The sequence below is a fragment of the Aethalodelphis obliquidens genome, unplaced genomic scaffold (genome assembly GCF_003676395.1).
Source record: "Aethalodelphis obliquidens isolate GAN/ISIS:26980383/991018 unplaced genomic scaffold, ASM367639v1 scaffold4, whole genome shotgun sequence".
NCBI lineage: Eukaryota > Metazoa > Chordata > Mammalia > Artiodactyla > Delphinidae > Aethalodelphis > Aethalodelphis obliquidens.
The window spans coordinates 7,611,934-7,631,289 of record NW_020837948.1 but is presented as its reverse complement, the minus strand read 5'-3'; the positions used below and the strand labels follow the sequence as shown (position 1 = coordinate 7,631,289).

At 40.0% G+C, this 19,356-nt stretch overlaps 1 protein-coding gene across 1 annotated transcript in view; it reads left to right on the top strand.

Moving 5' to 3' along the window:
- Positions 1-18,303, top strand: part of RAD50 (RAD50 double strand break repair protein) — a 98,593-nt gene extending 80,290 nt beyond the window's left edge. The window contains exons 22-25 of the mRNA XM_027097992.1: positions 13,281-13,366; positions 13,907-14,049; positions 16,364-16,497; positions 17,956-18,303. Of these exons, the coding sequence (XP_026953793.1) occupies positions 13,281-13,366; positions 13,907-14,049; positions 16,364-16,497; positions 17,956-18,142 (550 nt within the window). The 3' untranslated portion in view covers positions 18,143-18,303. The remainder of the gene's footprint in view (positions 1-13,280; positions 13,367-13,906; positions 14,050-16,363; positions 16,498-17,955) is intronic.
- The last annotated feature ends 1,053 nt before the right edge of the window (positions 18,304-19,356 follow it).

Here is a 19,356-nt window from a genome sequence, read left to right as displayed (position 1 = left end):
GTAGACTATTCATACATAACATTTGTCTTTTTTAAAAAAAAAATTCCATAATTCCTTTTAGTCTTTCCAGCTATAGGTATATATGCCTTTAGAAGCCTTTTTACTTCTTGAGTTCTTTACCAACTGATGCTATGTGTGCGGTAAACTTACCAAACATTTGTTGAGCACTAAGGAATAGGAAACCCAGTCCTTACTGGCAAGTTTATTTGAAGAGACAAAAATCAAAACCGATTTTTATCAGTAAAAATCTACCGTACAGAATAGGATGACTTAAGTTGTTTTTGATGAAAAAATTGAACTGAGTTTTAAACAGCAAGAAATGTTTGTGTAAAAGTTGATAAATTTCATCATCTTGAATCCTGAAAAATCCATAATCCATGGTTAAAAGTATTGTCTCTAGAGACTACCCGAATCTGAATCTGACTGTTGACCTTTAGCAAATTATTTAAATACCCTGAGCTTCAGTTTCCTTATATATGAAATGGAAACCTTTTATTTATTTATTTATTTATTTATTTATTATTATTAATTTTTTTTTTTGCGGTACGCGGGCCTCTCACCGCTGTGGCCTCTGCCGTTGCGGAGCACAGGCTCCGGACGCGCAGGCTCAGCGGCCATGGCTCACAGGCCCAGCCGCTCCGCGGCATGTGGGATCTTCCTGGACCGGGGAACGAACCCGCATCCCCTGCATCGGCAGGCGGACTCTCAACCACTGCGCCACCAGGGAAGCCCCCTTTTTTTTTTTTAAGTCCATTATAGCATTCAGTATAGAGTCAGAATTAAAAGGGAAATTTACAGGCCATTTAGTCCAGCTTTCTTTGTCATGTTACATTCTTTATTTTTTATTTATTCATTTGGTTGCGCTGGGTCTTAGTTGCAGCAGGCAGTCTCCTTAGTTGTGGCATGCAGACCCTTAGTTACAGCATGCATGTGGGATCTAGTTCCCTGACCAGGGATCGAACCCAGGGTCCCTGCTTTGGGAGTGCAGAGTTTTAACCACTGTGCCACCAGGGAAGTCCCAGTGTTACATTCTTTAATGTATATTGTTAAATTCTCTATTTCTTAAGAGCACTAAGGAACTTGACCAAGAAAACGTAGGTTTCTGTTGTTTCTATTTAAACATGCTTTAAGACTAAATTTCTCAATGGCGGGGGCTCTGCAGAGGAGATACTAATATTAATTCATTACTTAATATGTGTTAGCCATAATCTAATTGAATTCGGGCATCTACCTGTAAAGGGCAAGTATTCATCAGAGAGATTAAGAAGACTGTCCAAGATTACCCAGCTAAATGGTTGAGATAAATTAGATCTCAGAACTAAGGCCTTTATATTCCCACTCTGCTGTGCTGCTACCATGGTCCCCCCCCACCCTTTTTTAACCTTTAAAAAACTAATACCAATATTTATATAGAAAGTTTTCCTAACTGTTAATTAACTCATACTTCCTGGTTTAGAGCCACAATAGTCAACTTATTTTTATATATTTTATACCTCCTTAGCAAAGTGTGTATGTGCATAATATATATTGTCATATGTATTAGGATTTTGTTCAATTAAGATTTGAGTGCTTACATGTTTTCTACTGTTCTAGATACTGTATACTAAGTATACAGGGATGAAGAAACAGAAAATTAAGAAATAAATCCATAAACAGTGAAAATTAACTATGGTGATGGGAATAACTGAGGGGCTACTTTAGGCCTTTTCTAAGGCAGAATCTTTCTGAGAATGTGACATTTAAGCTAGGACCTGATTGATGAGAGGAAGCAAGATATGCACAAAGCTGAGATGCAAGCATTCCAGATGGAGAGAGTAGCTGATTCAGAGGCCCTAAGACCAGTACAAACATGAGGTGTTCAAGGAATAGGAAGAAGGCAAGCGTGGCTGGAGTATAGTGAGCAGGGGAATAAGGTCAGAGGAAGATGGTTCCCAGAGTATGCCATGCCTTGCAGCCTTGGTTAACAATTTGATTTTATTCTAAGTGTGATAGGAAGTCACTGGATGGTTTGAAGCAGAGAGGTAACGTAATCTGATTCATAGTTTGAAGAAATCACACTTGTTGCCGTGTGGAGAATGCATTATAGGGGCACCCAGGAGAGAGTGGTGGACTGGTGTAGGATGGTAGCAGTGGAAATGGAGAAAAGTAGATGGACTCGATTTTTGTTTTGCAGATAGAGTTGACAGGCCTTGCTTCTGAATTGAATGTAGGGGAGGAAAAGCAAAAGAAAGAAGAATTGATCCTACATGTGTTTTCTTGACCAGTAGGATGTTGGGAAAGCAAATTCCCATTCCCTAAAATGGGCAAGGTTCGGGATGGGAAAATCTAGAGTTCTGTTTTGGACACTTTAAGTTTGAGGTGCCTGTAGACTTCTAAGTAGAGATGTCAAGCAGGCAGTTGGATGTATAATCTGGAGTCTAGAGCTCAGGGGAAATGTATAAATTTAGGAATTATCATCATATCTGTAGTATTTAAAGCCATGGAATGAGATTACATAGGGAATAACTGTGGATAGAGATGGGAAGGGTCCCAAAACTCACGATGTTTACAAATGCAGTGAAAAAGTAGCTGATGAAGTAGAAGAAAAATTTTAAAGGCGTGGTAGCTTGAAAACCAAGTACAGAAAGTATTTCAGGAGTCTAATGCTATTGAGAGGTCAAATGAGATGAAGGACTAAGAAGTGACCCTTGAAATTGATAAAATGGAGGGTGTTCATCACTTTGGGGAGCAATCTCAGTGGCATGGTTGGAACTGAAGCCTTAGAGTTGGATGAGGAGAGAATGGGTGGTAAGAAATGGAGACAGTGAGTATAGATAATTCTTTAAAAAATTCTGCTGTGAAGAGGAGCAGAAAAATGGAGTGCTAACTAGAGGGGACAAGAGGGGCCAAGTTAGGTATTATGTAGGTTGGTTTTGTCTTAAATTTTATGTGCACATATTCTGCTACAAGGTAGCTCTTCCTCTTAGTACACTGACCTGCAGACCTGGGGTTTCATGTGTTAACTAAATAGAAAACTATACCTAGGAGCCCTCCTGCTATCCCTACAGACCCTGAGAGCCATTGACAGCAGGAACAAGAGGAATTCCCTCAATAAGGCACCTGTTCATTCAAAAACCCCTGTTCTGTCTTCTCTTGGCGGACTCTGGGAAGACAGAAATATCATACCCTGTCCCTCCTGCAAAGTGGTAACTGTTCAATAGGGGAGACCATGGTAGGTGCTGCATAGTCTGTACTTGACCTGGGCCATGAATAATGAAGGAAGGGCCTTTCAGTAGAGAAAAGTGCCTCAATCATAGAGGCATCACACTGAGCGGAGTGAGGGCATGTGAGGGAGCTTGATGGGGCCAGCCAGGAGCTTGTGGGGGTGGGGAGGTACAGTGGTGCTTTCCAGCAATTTAGGCTTGCCTAAGGAACAAAGTCAGGCTGTTTACTGAGTTCTGTTATCTGGTTATCAGATGCGTTCTTCTAAATGAGAAGAAAAGAAGTGGTACCGATTTCTCCAAAATTGAGTGTTTGTGGGCTTATGCTTGCAAATCTTCTTAAGGTTTATACTGTGAGCCTTAAATTTGCCTTCTCACCTAGAAGAAAGTAAGGTCCAAAATTTCCCATATTGTTTCACCTCTTAGAAGAAGCATGTAGTCATTGTAATTGTTGCATTCATCTGTCTATTCAAGGTAACACAGGAAATTAGCAGTGCATTTTCAAGAAAAGCTGATTACCATCTGTTATTAGTAATCATCTAAAACAATCACTGATTGTAAGCATTGCTAATGGTCAGAGACACACTAGATAAGAAGGGGGAAAACATCCATTATTTAGAATTTATTATCCCTTATCCACCCCCTTAAAAGAAGACATCAATTAAAATTAAGTGATTTTGGAATATATCAAAGTATACTGTTCTGCCCTATCCCCAAAGTGTTCCACTGTCATTTTCCCCCAAATGTGGAATGTTGCACATTAAGTCATATTTCTTCTGAGACTCAGTGGAAACATGTAAGTTTTGCGTCGAAGGCAGCCAACTCTCTTTGAGTCTTTTCAGAGCCTGGCTTCTTACACTCAAGCAGAGCTTGGGGGTGAGGCCTTTAACCAGGACTCACCTCATGGCCACCATTCTAATCTTGTCTTGGATACAGTACAGTTTCACATCAGCAGCCCCTGTAGCATCAAATAAGTAGATTACAAAACCAAATGATAGCTGGTGGCATTTCACACTCGCAGGTTTTCTTAACCAAATATTTATCAAGCACTGTGTTAATAGTGGGTGACCCATTGCCTGAATTTTAAAAGCTGATATTTGGGAGTTTGGCTAAAGGAAATACAGCAATTCAACAGTTTTAAGTGTTTCAGGAAATTCGTTTAATAGTCTTAAAGGTTTTATCCAGAAAAAGAGGACATTTTTCTTTTAAATGTGCAACTTAAGTTTGGCAAGTTAGGGATTTTAAATTGTGCTAAGTAATAAAAACCACTATTAGTTTGGAACGTGATACTCAGTAGAATGTGATACTCATCATATCACTTCCTTTATACTAGAGGGCTTCCGCTGACCTAAATGTAGGGAGATAGGAAATTCTCACGGTGGTAACTACAGTAGGGAAGAGTATTCAATCAAAATTGATCTTAGCCAATTTTTTGGCAACCTGTATATCTCATAGTTTGGTACAATTTTATATACAAAGATAAGGATAATACTGTTGGCAAATGTCTTTTGTAAGTATAATCTTCTCTACTGCTTTTGTCCAGCTTGGATAATCTTCATGAACTTATTTGTTTTTATCCTACTTATGAATTTTTTTTATTAGGAAGGCACACATACATTTGGCCCTTCTAATTATTATTTTATTTACTGAAATAGCTTGAGACATGAGGAAATCCAGTTCAAATTTTGCAAAATGGTAACTAACCTTCCTCAGTAGTTTGAGTCCTGGAGATGGCTAAAATACGAAAGATGTAAGAGCTGGAAGGGTCTTTTCCTGGCAGGTGAGATTTTGGTCTACCTAATGACTAATGACCTAATGACATTTGGTCTAATGACTCTTTTTCAGGCATTCAGTTCTCTGGTAATGACTAAGTCTTGAGATGATTTTAAAAATGACCTCAGAGCAGGGCAGCAGTAAAAACCCTGAACTACTGTCCTGGGGATGCCTAATATGCTTCATTTGTGACATCAAGCTAGAACCCATGTGTACTTAGAAAGTAGATAACTCCGAGGCTTGCAGAAGCTTTTCATCACAGGTCCAAGTGTGGAAGCAGTTAGCTTAGAACACAAAGGAAAGTCATCTAGAAATTGCTGGGGCAGAAGCCATAGTGCAAAGAGGTGCTGAAGGATAGTATATAGTTAGCTTGGCATTCAAAGGAGGTGTCTGTGTGAAGAAGGAAGGAGGGGCATGGATGAAAACAGCTCTACATACTACACTAGTGCATACCCCTTTCTCTCCTTTTTAAATAGACTATTTTTTGGAGCAGTGTTAGATTCACAGCAAAATTGAGCAGAAAGTACAGAGATTTCCCATATATCTCTGCCTCCCCCCACCCCAACCATAGCCTACCCCACTATCAACATCCCTTACCAGAGTGGTATATTTGAACAACCTACATTCACACATCATACTCACCAAAATCTGTAGTTCACATTAGGGTTCACTCGTGGTGTACATTCTGTGGGTTTAGACAAATGTTTAATGACATGTGACTACCCTTATAGTATCATATAGAATAGTTTCACTGGTATTTGTCTTTCTGCCTTTTGGCCTCATTGTGCCTCCCTTAAAACAGTAAATATATTAGGCCTTTGTCATTTGTGAGGATCACATCCTAAGACTTTCATGGATCACCAAAATTATAAATACCACTAAAACCATCATTTGTCCTCATAAAATGCAACAGATTGTTACTGAAATTTTCAAGGAAATTTTTCAGATTCTTAAGAATATTTAAATACAAGATTGATTTATAAATAACTATTTTCTTAGCTCTTAGACCTTTTCATTTTATTTTGGGAATCAGTTTTCACAAAACATACACTTAATATGAGTTAGTACTATATGCATTTAACTGAATGACATGCACACTCCAGGCACATGGTGGTGCTGATGCAACCAGCCAGATGACCACTTACCTACAATAGTTTCCAGCCCAGGAAATTTATATCTTTGCCTCAGCAGAATGATAGTTTACTAGAGGTCATGGACCTTCAAGGTCATTCTTAAATGTTAGTTACCTGTAAGTCCAAGTGCTAAAAAGTGTGTTAGGTTAATCTTTGCGTCTGTATAGTTCAGTCAGCAGTCAGCTCCCACAGGGTTCCTGCACAGTTCTGTTTCAGAGCTGCTTTTCTTCCACAGCCCATGCCTAAGTCAAGCCCTCCTTAACTCTTACCTGTATTACTGTGGTAACTTCCCCCATCTCGTTATCCCTCCCACCCCTGTTAAACTTCTACCAGGTTAATTTTCTTAAAGGTGGTGGTAGCTATTCTCTTCTAATTTTAGGAAAGACTTCCACACCTGGCCTTCCCCATTTCATCTCTCACTACTCACTATATTCTAACCAAACTGAATAATTTTGTTCCTTTAAGACACCTTGCATTTTACTATGCTGTTTCTCGTCCTTTGAATGTTACCTTGATAGAGCCCTTCCCAAACATGTAATTTTTTCCTTCCTTTGTACACCATAATATTTTGTGCCACTTAACCCATTCAGCCTTGTATTACAGATATTTATGCTTCCTCTACTCCATTATTCTGCAAATCACAGAACATGGTTCAAGCTGGGACTTCGGTTCATTTCCGTGACAATGTCTAACATTTATTCAGCACTTAAGTAGTATTACATTGGTGACATATTTTCATTTCCTTCACAGTGCTTTTGCATGTATGTACACACAAATCTTTTTTGTTTTGTGTGAATAGTATCACACTGTAGGTGTTTTTTGTTGTTTTTTTTTCCACTTTACCATGTGATGAAAATCATGTTCATATATGTAAATCACTCATTATTTTTAATGGCTGCATAATATTCTATAAAATGGATATTACCTACTTTATTTAACCACTGATAGACATATTAGGAAGCCTTTAAATGCTTGCTACTACAGATAATGCTACAATATATAGTTGTGGTGCACAGGAGTTGCTCTGTGGCATGTAGGATCTTCCTGGATCAGGGATTGAACCCATGTCGCCTGCATTGGCAGGCGGATTCTTAACAACTGCGCCACCAGGAAAGTCCCTGTTTTGTTTTTAAATTCCACATATAAGTGAGATCTTGTCTTTTTCTGTCTGACTTACTACTTTTAACATAATGCCTTCAAGGTCCATCCATGTTGTCCCCAATGGTAGGACTTCCTTGTTTTTTATGGCTGAATGATATTCCATTGTATGTATGTATGTGTATGTCTGTATATAGAGATATGTTATAGATATAGATATAGATAGATATAGATACATATAGGTATATATTTCACATCTTCTTTATCTATTCATCCAACAATGGACACTTAGATTTTTTCCGTGTCTTAGCTATTGTAAACAATGCTGCTGTGAGCACAGGGGTGCAGATAACTTTTCAAGATAGTGTTTTCATTTCCTTTGGATATATTCCCAGAAGTGGAATTGCTAGAGCATATGGTAGTTCTAGTTTTAATTTTTTTAGGAACCTCTATACTGTTTTCCACAGTGGCTGTACCAATTTACAGTCCATCCCACCAACAGTGCACAAGGGTTTCCCTTTCTCCATACCCATGCCGTCATTTGTTATCTCTTACTGGTGATGGCTGTTCTAAGAGGTGTGAGGTGATACCTCATTGTGTTTTGTTTTTTTTTAAGATTTTTTATTTATTTATTTTATTTTATTTTGGTTGCATCAGGTCTTAGTTGCACCACGCAGGATCGTCTGTTGCAGCACAATGGCTCTTCATTGTGGTGTGTGGGTTTTCTCTCTCTAGTTGTGGCGCATGGGCTTAGTTGCCCCGCAGCATGTGGGATCTTAGTTCCCTGACCAGGGATCGAACCTGCGTCCCCTGCATTGTAAGGCGGATTCTTTCCATTGGACCACCAGGGAAGTCCCTCATTGTGGTTTTAATCTACATTTCCCTAATGACTGTGAGCATCTTTTTTCATGTACCTGTTGGCCATTCGTATAACTTCTTTGGAAAAATGTGTATTCAGGTCTTTTGCCCATTTTTAAATTGGATTTTTTGTTTGTTTCCAAGTTTTACGGGTTCTTTATGGGTTTTGGATATTAACGCCTTATCGAATACATGGTTTTCAAATATTTTTTCCCATTCTGTAGGTTGTCTTTTCACTTTGTTGTTGGTTTCTTTTGCTGTGCAAAAACTTTTTAGTTTGATGTAGTCCCACTTGTTTATTTTTTGTTGCTTGTGCGTTAAGGTGTGATTCCCAAAGAATCATTACCAAGACCCATGTCAAGGAGCTTTCTTCTAGGAGTTTCACAGTTTCAGGTTTTACATTTAAGGCTTTGATCCATTTAGAGTTTATTTTTGTGAGTGGTGTAAAATAGGGATCAAGTTTCATTCTTTTACATGTGAATATCCAATTTTCCCAACACCATCATTGAAGAGACTGTCCTTTCTCCATTGAGTATTTTTGGCTCCCTTGTCAAATATTAGTTTACCATAGGTGCTTGGGTTAATTTCTGGGCTGACGATTGTGTTCTCTTGGTCTGTTTGTCTGTTTTTATGCCAGTACCATACTGGGGTTTTTTGTAAGTCTTTTTTTTTTATATTGAAATATAGTTGATTTACAATGTTGTGTTAGTTTCAGGTGTACAGCACAGTGATTCAGTTATACATATACATATTCTTCTACAGATTCTTTATATATATATATATGAATTTATTTATTTATTTATTTTTGGCTGCACTGGGTCTTTGTTGCTGTGTGCAGGCTTTCTCTAGTTGCAGCAAGCGGGGGCCACTCCTCATTGCGGTGCGCAGGCTCCTCATTTTGGTGGCTTCTCTTGTTGTGGAGCATGGGCTCTAGGCACGCAAGCTTTAGCAGTTGTGGCACATGGGCTCAGTAGTTGTGGCTCGCGGGCTCTAGAGTGCAGGCTTAGCAGTTGTGGCACATGGGCCTAGTTGCTCTGCAGCATGTAGGATCTTCCCAGACCAGGGCTCAAACCTGTGACCCCTGCATTGGCAGGCAGATTCTTAACCACTGTGCCACCAGGGAAGCCCCTACAGATTCTTTTTCCTTATAGGTTATTACAAAATACTGAGTATAGCTCCCTGTGCTATACAGTAGGTCGTTGTGGTTAGCTATATTACATATAGCAGTGTGTATATGTTAATCCCATCATCCTAATTTATCCCTCCCCTCCTCCCTTCCCCTTTGGTAACCGTAAGTTTGTTTTCTACATCTGTGGGTCTTTCTCTGTTTTATAAATAAGTTCATTTTAATCTGTTTTTTGTTTTTTCAGATTCCACATATAAGTGATATCATATGATATTTGTCATTCTTTGTCTGGCTTACTTCACTTGGTATGAAAATCTCTAGGTCTGTGTTGCTGCAAATGGCATTATTTCATTCTTTTTTATGGCTGAATAATGTTCCATTGTATATATGTACCACATCATCTTTATCCATTCCTTTGTCAATAAATAGTGCTGCAGCAAACATTGGGGTGCATGTATCTTTTCAAATTATGTTTTTCTCCAGATATGTGCCCAGGAGCGGGATTGCTGGATCATATGGTAGTTCTATTTTTAGTTTTTTAAGGAACTTCCATACTGTTCTCCATAATGGTTGTACCAATTTACATTCCCACCAACAATGTAGGAGGGTTCCCTTTTCTCCACATCCTCTCCTGCATTTATTACTTGTAGACTTTGGTGATGGCCATTCTGACCAGTGTGAGGTGTGATACATCATAGTATTGATTTACAGTTCTCTAATAATTAATGACCTTGAGCATCTTGGCTGTTGTGTTTTGGTTATCTATATGTCTTCTTTGGAGAAATGTCTATTTAGATCTTCCACCCACTTTTTGATTGGGTTGTTTGTTTTTCTGATACAGAACTGTATGAGCTGTGTGTATATTTTGGAGATTAATCCCTTGTTGGTCGCTTCATTTGTAAGTATTTTCTCCCATTCTGTGGGTTGTCTTTTCGTTTTATCGTTTCTTTTGTGTGCAAAAGCTCGTAAGTTTAATTAGGTGCCATTTGTTTATTTTTATTTTCATTACTCTAGGAGATGGATCCAAAAAGGTATTGCTGTGATTTTTTTTTTTTTTTAGTTTTTAGTTTTTATTTATTTTTGGCTGTGTTGGGTCTTTGTTGCTGTGCGCACGCTTTCTCTAGTTGCGGGGAGTGGGGGCTACTCTTCGTTGCAGTGCACGGGCTTCTCATTGCGGTGGCTTCTCTCGTTGCAGAGCATGGGCTCTAGGCACATGAGCTTCAGTAGTCGTGGCACTTGGGCTCAGTAGTTGTGGCTCGCAGGCTCTAGAGCGTAGGCTCAGTAGTTGTGGTGCATGGGCTTAGTTGCTCCACGGCATGTGGGATCTTCCCGGACCAGGGATTGAACCCATATAACCTGCACTGGCAGGCAGATTCTTAACCCCTGCGCCACCAGGGAAGCCCTGTGATTTATTTCAGAGAGTGTTCTGCTTGTGTTTTTCCTCTAGAAGTTTTATAGTATTTGGTCTTACATTTAGGCCTTTAATCCATTTTGAGCTTATTTTTGTATATGGTGTTAGAGAATGTTCTAATTTCATTCTTTTACATGTAGCTGTCCAGTCTTCCCAGCACCACTTATTGAAGAGACTGTCTTTTCTCCATTGTATGTTCTTGCCTCCTTTGTCATAGATTAATTGTCCATAGGTGTGTGGGAGTACCATACTATTTTAATTACTATAGCTTTATAGTATAGCTTGGAATCAGGAAGTGTGATACCTCCTGCTTTGTTGTTCTTTCTCAGTGTTTGTTTGGCTATTTGGGGTCTTTCATGGTTCCATATGAGTTTTAGGAGTGTTTTTTTCTATTTCTGTAAGAAATGCCATTGGAATCTTGATATGGATTGCATTGTATCTATAGATGGCTTTGGGTAGTATTGACATTTTAACAATATTAATTCTTCCAATCCATGAACATGAGATACCTTTCCTTTTTTAAATTTTTTATTTTTTGGCCCTGCTGCCTGTCTTGTAGGATCTTAGTTCCCTGGCCAGGGATCAAACCCATGCCCTCAGCAGTGAAAGCACAGAGTCCTAACCACTGGAGTGCCAGGGAATTCCTGCCTTTCCATTTATTTCTGCCTTCATTTTTCTTTAATCAGGGTCTTGTAGTTTTCATAGTAGAGATCTTTCACCTCCTTAAATTTATTCCTAAGTACTTTATTGTTTTTGATGCTGTTGTAAACGGGATTGATTTATTTCTTTTTTAGAAAATTCATTGTTAGAGAATCTCAATTTTCTTAATGGTAAAATGGAGATAACCAAATCTAACTCTCAGTATTGTAGTAAGGATTAAATGAGATAAAATATGATTATTTAGCATAATTGTACCTTACATAAGGTAAATGCTCATCACTAGTAGCCACTTACATTGTTATTCCTTCAAGTAGATTAATGTAGTTACTGTAATCATTGCACAGTGGGGTTGTAAGCTCCATATTAGCAGAGAGATAAGATACAAAGATAAGTGAATGGTCCAGCCAACAGTAGTGGGCATCCACTCTGTCTGCCATGATCGTTGGTGAGTCTGGATCCCTCTAAGGACTAGAGCTTTTTCCTGCATTGTTGTCTCTCAGCAGACCTACCCATGGGCGAGGATGCACCACCTCTGTTGTACCAGGGAGCTGTGGTGTAGGCTATGTGTGTGCACCTGGGACATCTGTGCCCCACCTGGAGCTTGTTCTCCACATTGGGAGTGCTTATTTATGTTGATTATGGAAGATTTTTAACTTGAATGGAAAGATGACATTTTTGAAAAGTCATTTGAAAAATCAAGATCATAATGTGTAAAGCTAAGCATTACGTGATTGGTCTCAAGAACATTCTCTGAGGTTTTTTTTTTTAAAACAAATACTTAGAAGTTGTGTCTCTGTCTTTTTGACAGAAGTATAAAATCTGAGACTGAGATAGATGTATAAAATAGAAAATGGAGACTTGTTGCATTCTCATCAACAAGCGGAATATGGTTTTTTCTGGTTTTTATTACTTCACAGTCCTTTCATCTGATATTTAAAATGTATTTATGTTGAGTCATTTCTTTCTCTTTTGCTGGTAAACCGGAAGATCATGAAATGATTCTGCAGAGGCAGTAGCATTACGTTCAGTTTCTTTTTTTGTATATATCAGATAAGAGACTTGTAAATGGAAGTATGTCCGCCTCACATCCTTTGCATGGTAATGGCAGTGATGTTTGCCTTTTTGTGACTGGTGCAACATTTATTAATTCATAAACCCACTTCCAAATAACCTAAGGGCTTTTTGACTAAAGGTGACTCTAGTAAGAACAGTGTTAGATTTTGACAGGCTACTTTTGTTTTTACAGACATTTTTCTTCTTTTTAGTGTTTCGAAACTACTAGTATTTTAAGAGTGTTTTGGGGGTAGAGGGGTGCCATGGTCAAAGAAAGTTAATGCACATATTTGGAGTTAGGGTTTCTGAATCTTCAACTAGGAAGGGAAAATAAAAGTTTTGAGGTTCAGCTCAGCTTAAGCCTCTTTATCACCCTCTCCGAACCAACACTTGTGGTTGGTAAAAAGCTCACAGATCTGAGAAATAAAAGCAGCTTAAGAGGTTGACTTTTGTCAACCTTAATAATAATAGAAGAGAAAAAGGGCAGCAATTCCAGAGATTCACCTATTTTCCCATAGACTAAGGGACCCTGTACATCTCCTGTCCCCTCTTTAACTCACTGTCATCTGTTCAGCAGGGCTTCCTATAACCAGTTGGTATCAGTGGAAACAGTCCTTCCATTAAGCCTAAGAAATGTCTCCTAAAAAATTGTTTCAGAAGTTTTCACAGTATTTGAGCATTTAAGGGAGTGTTTGTCATATCATAGAGAGTGAAAATGGAGAAGGATAAGGACTCCAGAGTGCTGGAATTATATATGCCTGAGAGTTTGCCATACTAGCCAATAGCAAGGTTTTGGTTCTGTTTATTTTTTCCAGCTCTTACTATATTTTACTTTTATCATTGAGAATATTGGGGAATTTATCTCATGATATTACTTATTATATACATTATTATACATTGCATATTTTTAATATATACTGTTAAATTTATTGTTATGTTATCTTTAAAGTATCAATGGCTTTTTCCAGAGCAATAATGAAATTTCACAGTATGAAAATGGAAGAAATCAACAAAATTATTCGTGACCTTTGGCGAAGTACCTATCGTGGACAAGGTAATTAACATGGTGTATCATGAATGCTCTTTCTAAAGCCCTGTATCCAGCTCTTGCCTCATAAGACTGCTCATCATGCCAGTATTACCTCTGGGCCCCTCTCTGAACATCTCTTTCCGATTTTCTAAGAATTCTTATCTTAGAATTCTTAGCAAGAAAAAAATGCAAAGTTTTCTATTCCAAAGCCTGACAGGACTTACAGATTTGGCCATGGTGCACATTATATTTAGTTGATGACGTAATAGGTTCTGTCGAAGTGCAGATAGGGATAAGCCAAAATGTGATAAGAAGAAAACCATCAGGAGGAAACTCTTAATAGGGGAACTAAGAAAAAAGCACCTCTGAGACTGAGGGTTGGGGCATCTGGTTGCTTCTGGCCAGGAATCTTCATCACCAGAGAAAAAGTTTCCAAACCAGCCAGTGTTTTCCTCTGGTAATGTCAGCCTCACATGTTGCTTGTAACTTACTTTGATAAGGTTTGCAAGTGAGAAAAGGCTGCAGAGTGTAGGTTCCCCTAAAATCTTCTTCTTTCTGTGTCAGATATTGAATACATAGAAATTCGATCTGACGCCGATGAAAATGTATCAGCTTCTGATAAAAGGCGGAATTACAACTACCGAGTGGTGATGCTAAAGGGAGACACGCCCTTGGATATGCGAGGACGATGCAGTGCTGGACAAAAGGCAGGTATCTCAGGAGCCTAGGGAACCACCTGTACACAGAGAATTGAAAAAGAGGAATCACTGTTAGTGCAGTGGAAGCACCCAAAGTTGCCCTTGAATGGTAGGAAGCTCCTTATAGCACTCCTTGCTGCCATGGAAAGTGAATCAGGCTCGGTCACTCTCATTACACTCTCTCAATTCTACCCAGCATTTCCTGCAACATTATGTAAAGTAGGTTTTTAGAAGAGGGGCCTGAAACAGTCTCACAGGATAGCCTAAATGTAAACCAAGAAGTTGAAGAACATTCATTGTTCCACAGCACTCCTTATGAGAATAAGGTTACTGGGTTATCAGTTATAGACACACCACTATTTTATGTGACACCAAGAAAGAAAAAATTCAATTGTAATTGTAAGATGCATCCTCATTTCAGAGAAGTCAGAGGGTGGGGGAAGGGCATCTTTTAGTCAGTGACATACAGTATTAGCAAACCAGATCCTAGATTGAGCCAGATGAGGCATTACAATAAGTGAGAGTCTAATTGAGAAGGTAGCCTCATCATAGGACTGAGTCCTCACCACCACTCCCAGCCTAGCCTTTGGGCCTGAGGACCATCTAAAAGAAGGGTCTGCCAGGGTCAAAGGCTTTGATACCCACAGGTGCCTCTGTCCCCCCGCCACCACATACACAGGGACTCAGTGCTGGGCCAGACCATCTAGCTCTACAGGAAGCTCTGGGAGGATAGCCTGGGTTGGATATGTAGAGCACAGAGGAATAAAGTTTCAAAGAGTTGGGAAAGTGGGACCTGCATCCTTAGGGTACAAGGCTGGGTTCTTTCACTGTGCACTGGTTTGTAAAAGATGTTAAAGGTTTTTGAGCTTCCTCCTTTCAGATTAGAAGCAGAACATTATACTTGATAACATCTCTGGACCCCTGATTTTCTTAACAAAATTTTATAGTTCCAGAAACGGATGCTCACATTATCAGAGTTACTTTCATAAAAGGTTTGCAATTTTTGCTTAAAGACACTCTATGCATGTATGCATTTTGTCATCAACCCGGACAGCTGATACCAACTTATAAGGCATCTGCAGATTATTATCTTAATCATAGTCTGCAAAAATGACAAATTTGTGATCTACAGGCAGTATCCCCTACTTGCATTGATGATTTTTTGTGGTAATTATGAATGAGAAAATGGTTTGAAACATGTCCGTTTGGATTAAAAATACTTTCTGAACAAAAGCAGATTTCCTATAGCTACTCCAAATTATAAAAATTAATTAGCAGTAATTGCTTCCCTGGTGTTGGGTGACAGAATAGACAAATGGTTTGGTAGAGGTGGGCCAGGAGCTCCAGTCATATCCCACTCTGAGTGGGTGGTGGTGCAGGTGGCAGCAGAAGTGCCCATCCCCAAAGGGCCAGCGTCAGAGCAAAGCTATAAACTGCTCTAAAATCACTAACTCACCCACTGATGCTCCTTCATTCACAAATCGGGGTGGGTGGTGGAGGGGGCATTACATCTCACACAGAAAGTAGTGTATACTTCCTAAACTAGTTCTTCACTCTTAATTCTTTGTCCCTTGTACCCTCAGATAGCTTCAGCAGTGGCCTAGTTTAGTATTAGGCTTCTATTAACCACAAAAGTGCCTCATAGTTTGGGTTGCTTGGATTTCCTACAGTCAAGCTTAAATAAAACCATACTTCTGTACTCCTGGTACTTTTTCCCCTCCCTTCCTTTCCCTCTCCCCCCCAGAATCATACACATAAACATTTAAGTGTGGGTTAGAGCAGTGGTGCCTCTTTGGGAGCCATAGATCTCACAGAACATAGAGATTTAAAGATGTCTCTGAGAGAAAAGGTGTCTGTGAGGCTCTGGAAAATGTATTATGTCTGTCTAAGTTTTCTAACAAATCTCATTATCAGGAAAATAGCCAGGTCATGAATTTTTAAGGTTGTTAATCTTATAGCATTATTAAAATTACTAGTTACAGATAAATGTTAATGCATTTCTGATTCAAGTCTGTAATTTGAAGTTTTGTTGTAGCTGATGTGAGGTGTTTGTGCAGGGTCAGCACTGCTTTTAGCATTGTATTTCATTGCAAATGATAGGATGAGATAATGCAAATGATAGTTCACCTTCTGGAACGGCATGAGCGTTTGGTCACAGTGCCAGGCTCTCCCAAACAAAAGAGCAGTGATTTACCTAAGGTCAGTGATCCTGTGACATTGCCCCACCTTCCCCTTCTAAAGACATTATGCCAGGTCTGCCTGCTTTTCTAAGGTGAATGAGAAAAATGTGCAGTGCAGCTAAGCTCTGGTGCTTTTGTTCCAGGTATTAGCCTCACTCATCATTCGCCTAGCCCTGGCTGAAACATTCTGCTTAAACTGTGGCATCCTTGCTTTGGATGAGCCAACGACAAATCTTGACCGAGAAAACATTGAATCTCTTGCACATGCTCTGGTTGAGTAAGTATCTCAAATTTGGGGCCAAGTTATGATAGTTTTTAAAGTAAGGTTAAGAGAATTCTATGATGAAAATCCTCTGCAGATGTGTCTTCCTTGAGGAAACTGGTTTTGCCAGACCTTAGGCTTTACCTGGATCGTAATTCTTCAGATGCTTAAAAAAAGAACTACATGGTGAACAGCCACCCCAGACACATCCTGCATCTCCCCAAGAGTGTTCATAGGGAAACCCATGGTGAGGGTCTCCTGGCTTGGTTTGGTTTTCCTGTAAACCCACCAGAGGGGCCCACATGTCCTGTACAGGAGTTAGCATTCCCTGCTAAAGCCTTTCTAGGTGGTAACGGTAGTGACAGTGGGTTTTAGACTATTTCCCCAGCTTCTCACGTGTGTCAGCATCTATGAGGAATGACAGTGCTTACTCAGAAAGTGTATTAGTGGTGAAGTAGAATCCAGGGGGTAGAACTGCATACACTTTTTACCATAGTTCACCTGTGGTGGGTGCACGCTCTAGGGATAGGCAGCCCTTGCTTATGGGCTGTGCTGGCAGAGGAAAGGCACTTTCTGTGAGGTAGAGAAGCTATTTTGGGTACTTCTGGCTCCAGACAGACTCCTTCTAGCAGGGAAAACATTTCCTGTGTGATGGCAGGGATGGAACCAGAAGGAGACTTGAGCAGCCACAGAGCCACCTTTCTCCAGCCATCTCTCAGTGGTCCCGTGTGACCAACAAGTAAGGGCTGGTGCTTTTGAAACCTAAGTGCATCCAGCTCCAGGCAAGGGATAAATAAGTGGTTAGGTAAAAGAAAAAGTCTTTCAAGTCTCAGACGCGTAACTACCTCAGCACATAGATAACGAGCAAAAATGTTCTCAGTACACCCACTCAGGCCCCCTTTGTGTCATACCAATGATGCATCCAGTGACTGTTGGTGGCAGAATTCTAAGTAGATCCAGCTCCTAAGAAGGCAGTGGGACTCACAGTGTTATTCCCCTTGCCTGTAGTCTTTGTCTTTTTTTTTTAATGTAATTTTCTTCCAGAGAAAACTAGTATCAGGTCAAGAAAACCCCAGGCAAAGGAATAATCAGACCCCAAAAGTTGAGCAGCACAGATACTAAGGAAAACTCAATTAAACATTTCCACCTGCTTTAAGAATAAACTAGATCATGTATTCTTACCAGTCTCTAAGCCAGACCTGAGTGAAGAGTCATGCATCCCCACTGTCTGGAGAGGAGATGGGACTGCTACCTGGCTGGGCTGAAGGCCTGGATCCACACCCCCCTTCCCCCCGCCACTTCCTGCAGGGCTGTCAGAGGCCCTCCCTGATACTCACACAGCACAGGAAAAACCTGGTCATCACACACAGCATACATTTATGTGTCTGACAAGGTTCTCAGTGCTTTTTTCAAATAAAAGGAAGGGTTATGTATGTTCTTTAGTAATAAAATGTTATAAATATATTGTTTCAGGATAATAAAAAGTCGCTCACAGCAGCGTAACTTCCAGCTTCTGGTGATCACTCATGATGAAGATTTTGTGGAGCTCTTAGGGCGTTCTGAATATGTGGAGAAATTCTACAGGATTAAGAAGAACATTGATCAGTGCTCAGAGATCGTGAAATGCAGTATTAGTTCCCTAGGATCTAATGTTCATTAAAAACATTCAAGATTTATATGCCTTAGAAACATGGGTCCTCAGCCAACTGCTTATTTCTGGTATTGAGTCAATATGAAAATACGTTCTTTCAAATGAGCCTTGTGTCTAGGGTTTTTAATGTCTGAGAGGTTCGAAAATCATTAAAATTGTTTCACATGGAATTTGGACTGATTCCCTGAACTTCATTCCCCCTCCAGGCAGCCTCTGACAGGCCTGTGGGGCTCAACAGCAGCACAGTTGGACTCAGCTTCCCTGCTTCCCTTCCTAGCACTGATGAAGGAGTCTATGGGACCTGAAGCTTCTTACTCGCCTTTCACTTCTCAAAGCATTAGTGAGAAGCAGTTCTCTGCCTGGATACTTTATGGCTTGGGCATTTAAAAAGTCAGTGTTAAGTGTTACCTGTAAATTTATTTCTTTGGATACGGTTTAAAAAACTGTGTTATCAGTATTAATATCTGAAGATGACAGAAATGACTGAATATTAATATTTGGCTCTGCTCTTAACTTTATAAATCTGGGTAAGTGACCTCTCCCTCTCAGGGCCTCAGTTTCCCCAACTAAAATTTGAAGTAGTCGAATGGGGGCTTCAGGGTTTGAAAAGAACCTTAATTATCTAACTCAATACCCACTGTCTTCCCTCCCCACATATCCCTACTAGGTAGTCATCCAAACCTGGGCTCTTTCTAGAGGGAGGAAGTTCCCCACTGTGCACATCCACGTTTGGAAAGCTCTGCCCAAGAGCAAGGCCTCTCTTCACTTGGGGCCTGACCTGCATTCATGAAGGAGTCTGTAACTTCCCCATATGTCTATGCTATTTATCAGTTTGGCCTTACCATGAATCCCGATTGCTCTCCAAGTATGCAACTCTGGTGTGGAAGGAAAGCAGAGCTCGCTCAAAGTCAAAACTGGCTCCCCGTGGGGTCCAAGCAGACCTGGAAAAGCAGGCCTCATTTTCATTCCAGATGTTGTTTCTAATAAGAGCCTAATCATACCCTTTCCCTGGAATTGCCAGCTGACAACTTGAAGCCTTTCACAAGCATTCCACACAGAATGCTACCAAGTGATGCACTTTCGAATTAGACTTTTAGAGTCCGTCTGTCAGTCATGTGGCACAATCACTAGGAGCCAAGAACCACTTGGCAACCACTAGAAGCTGAAAAAGGCAAAGAAACAGACTCGTCCCTCAGAGCCTCCAAAAGGAACCAGCCCTGCTG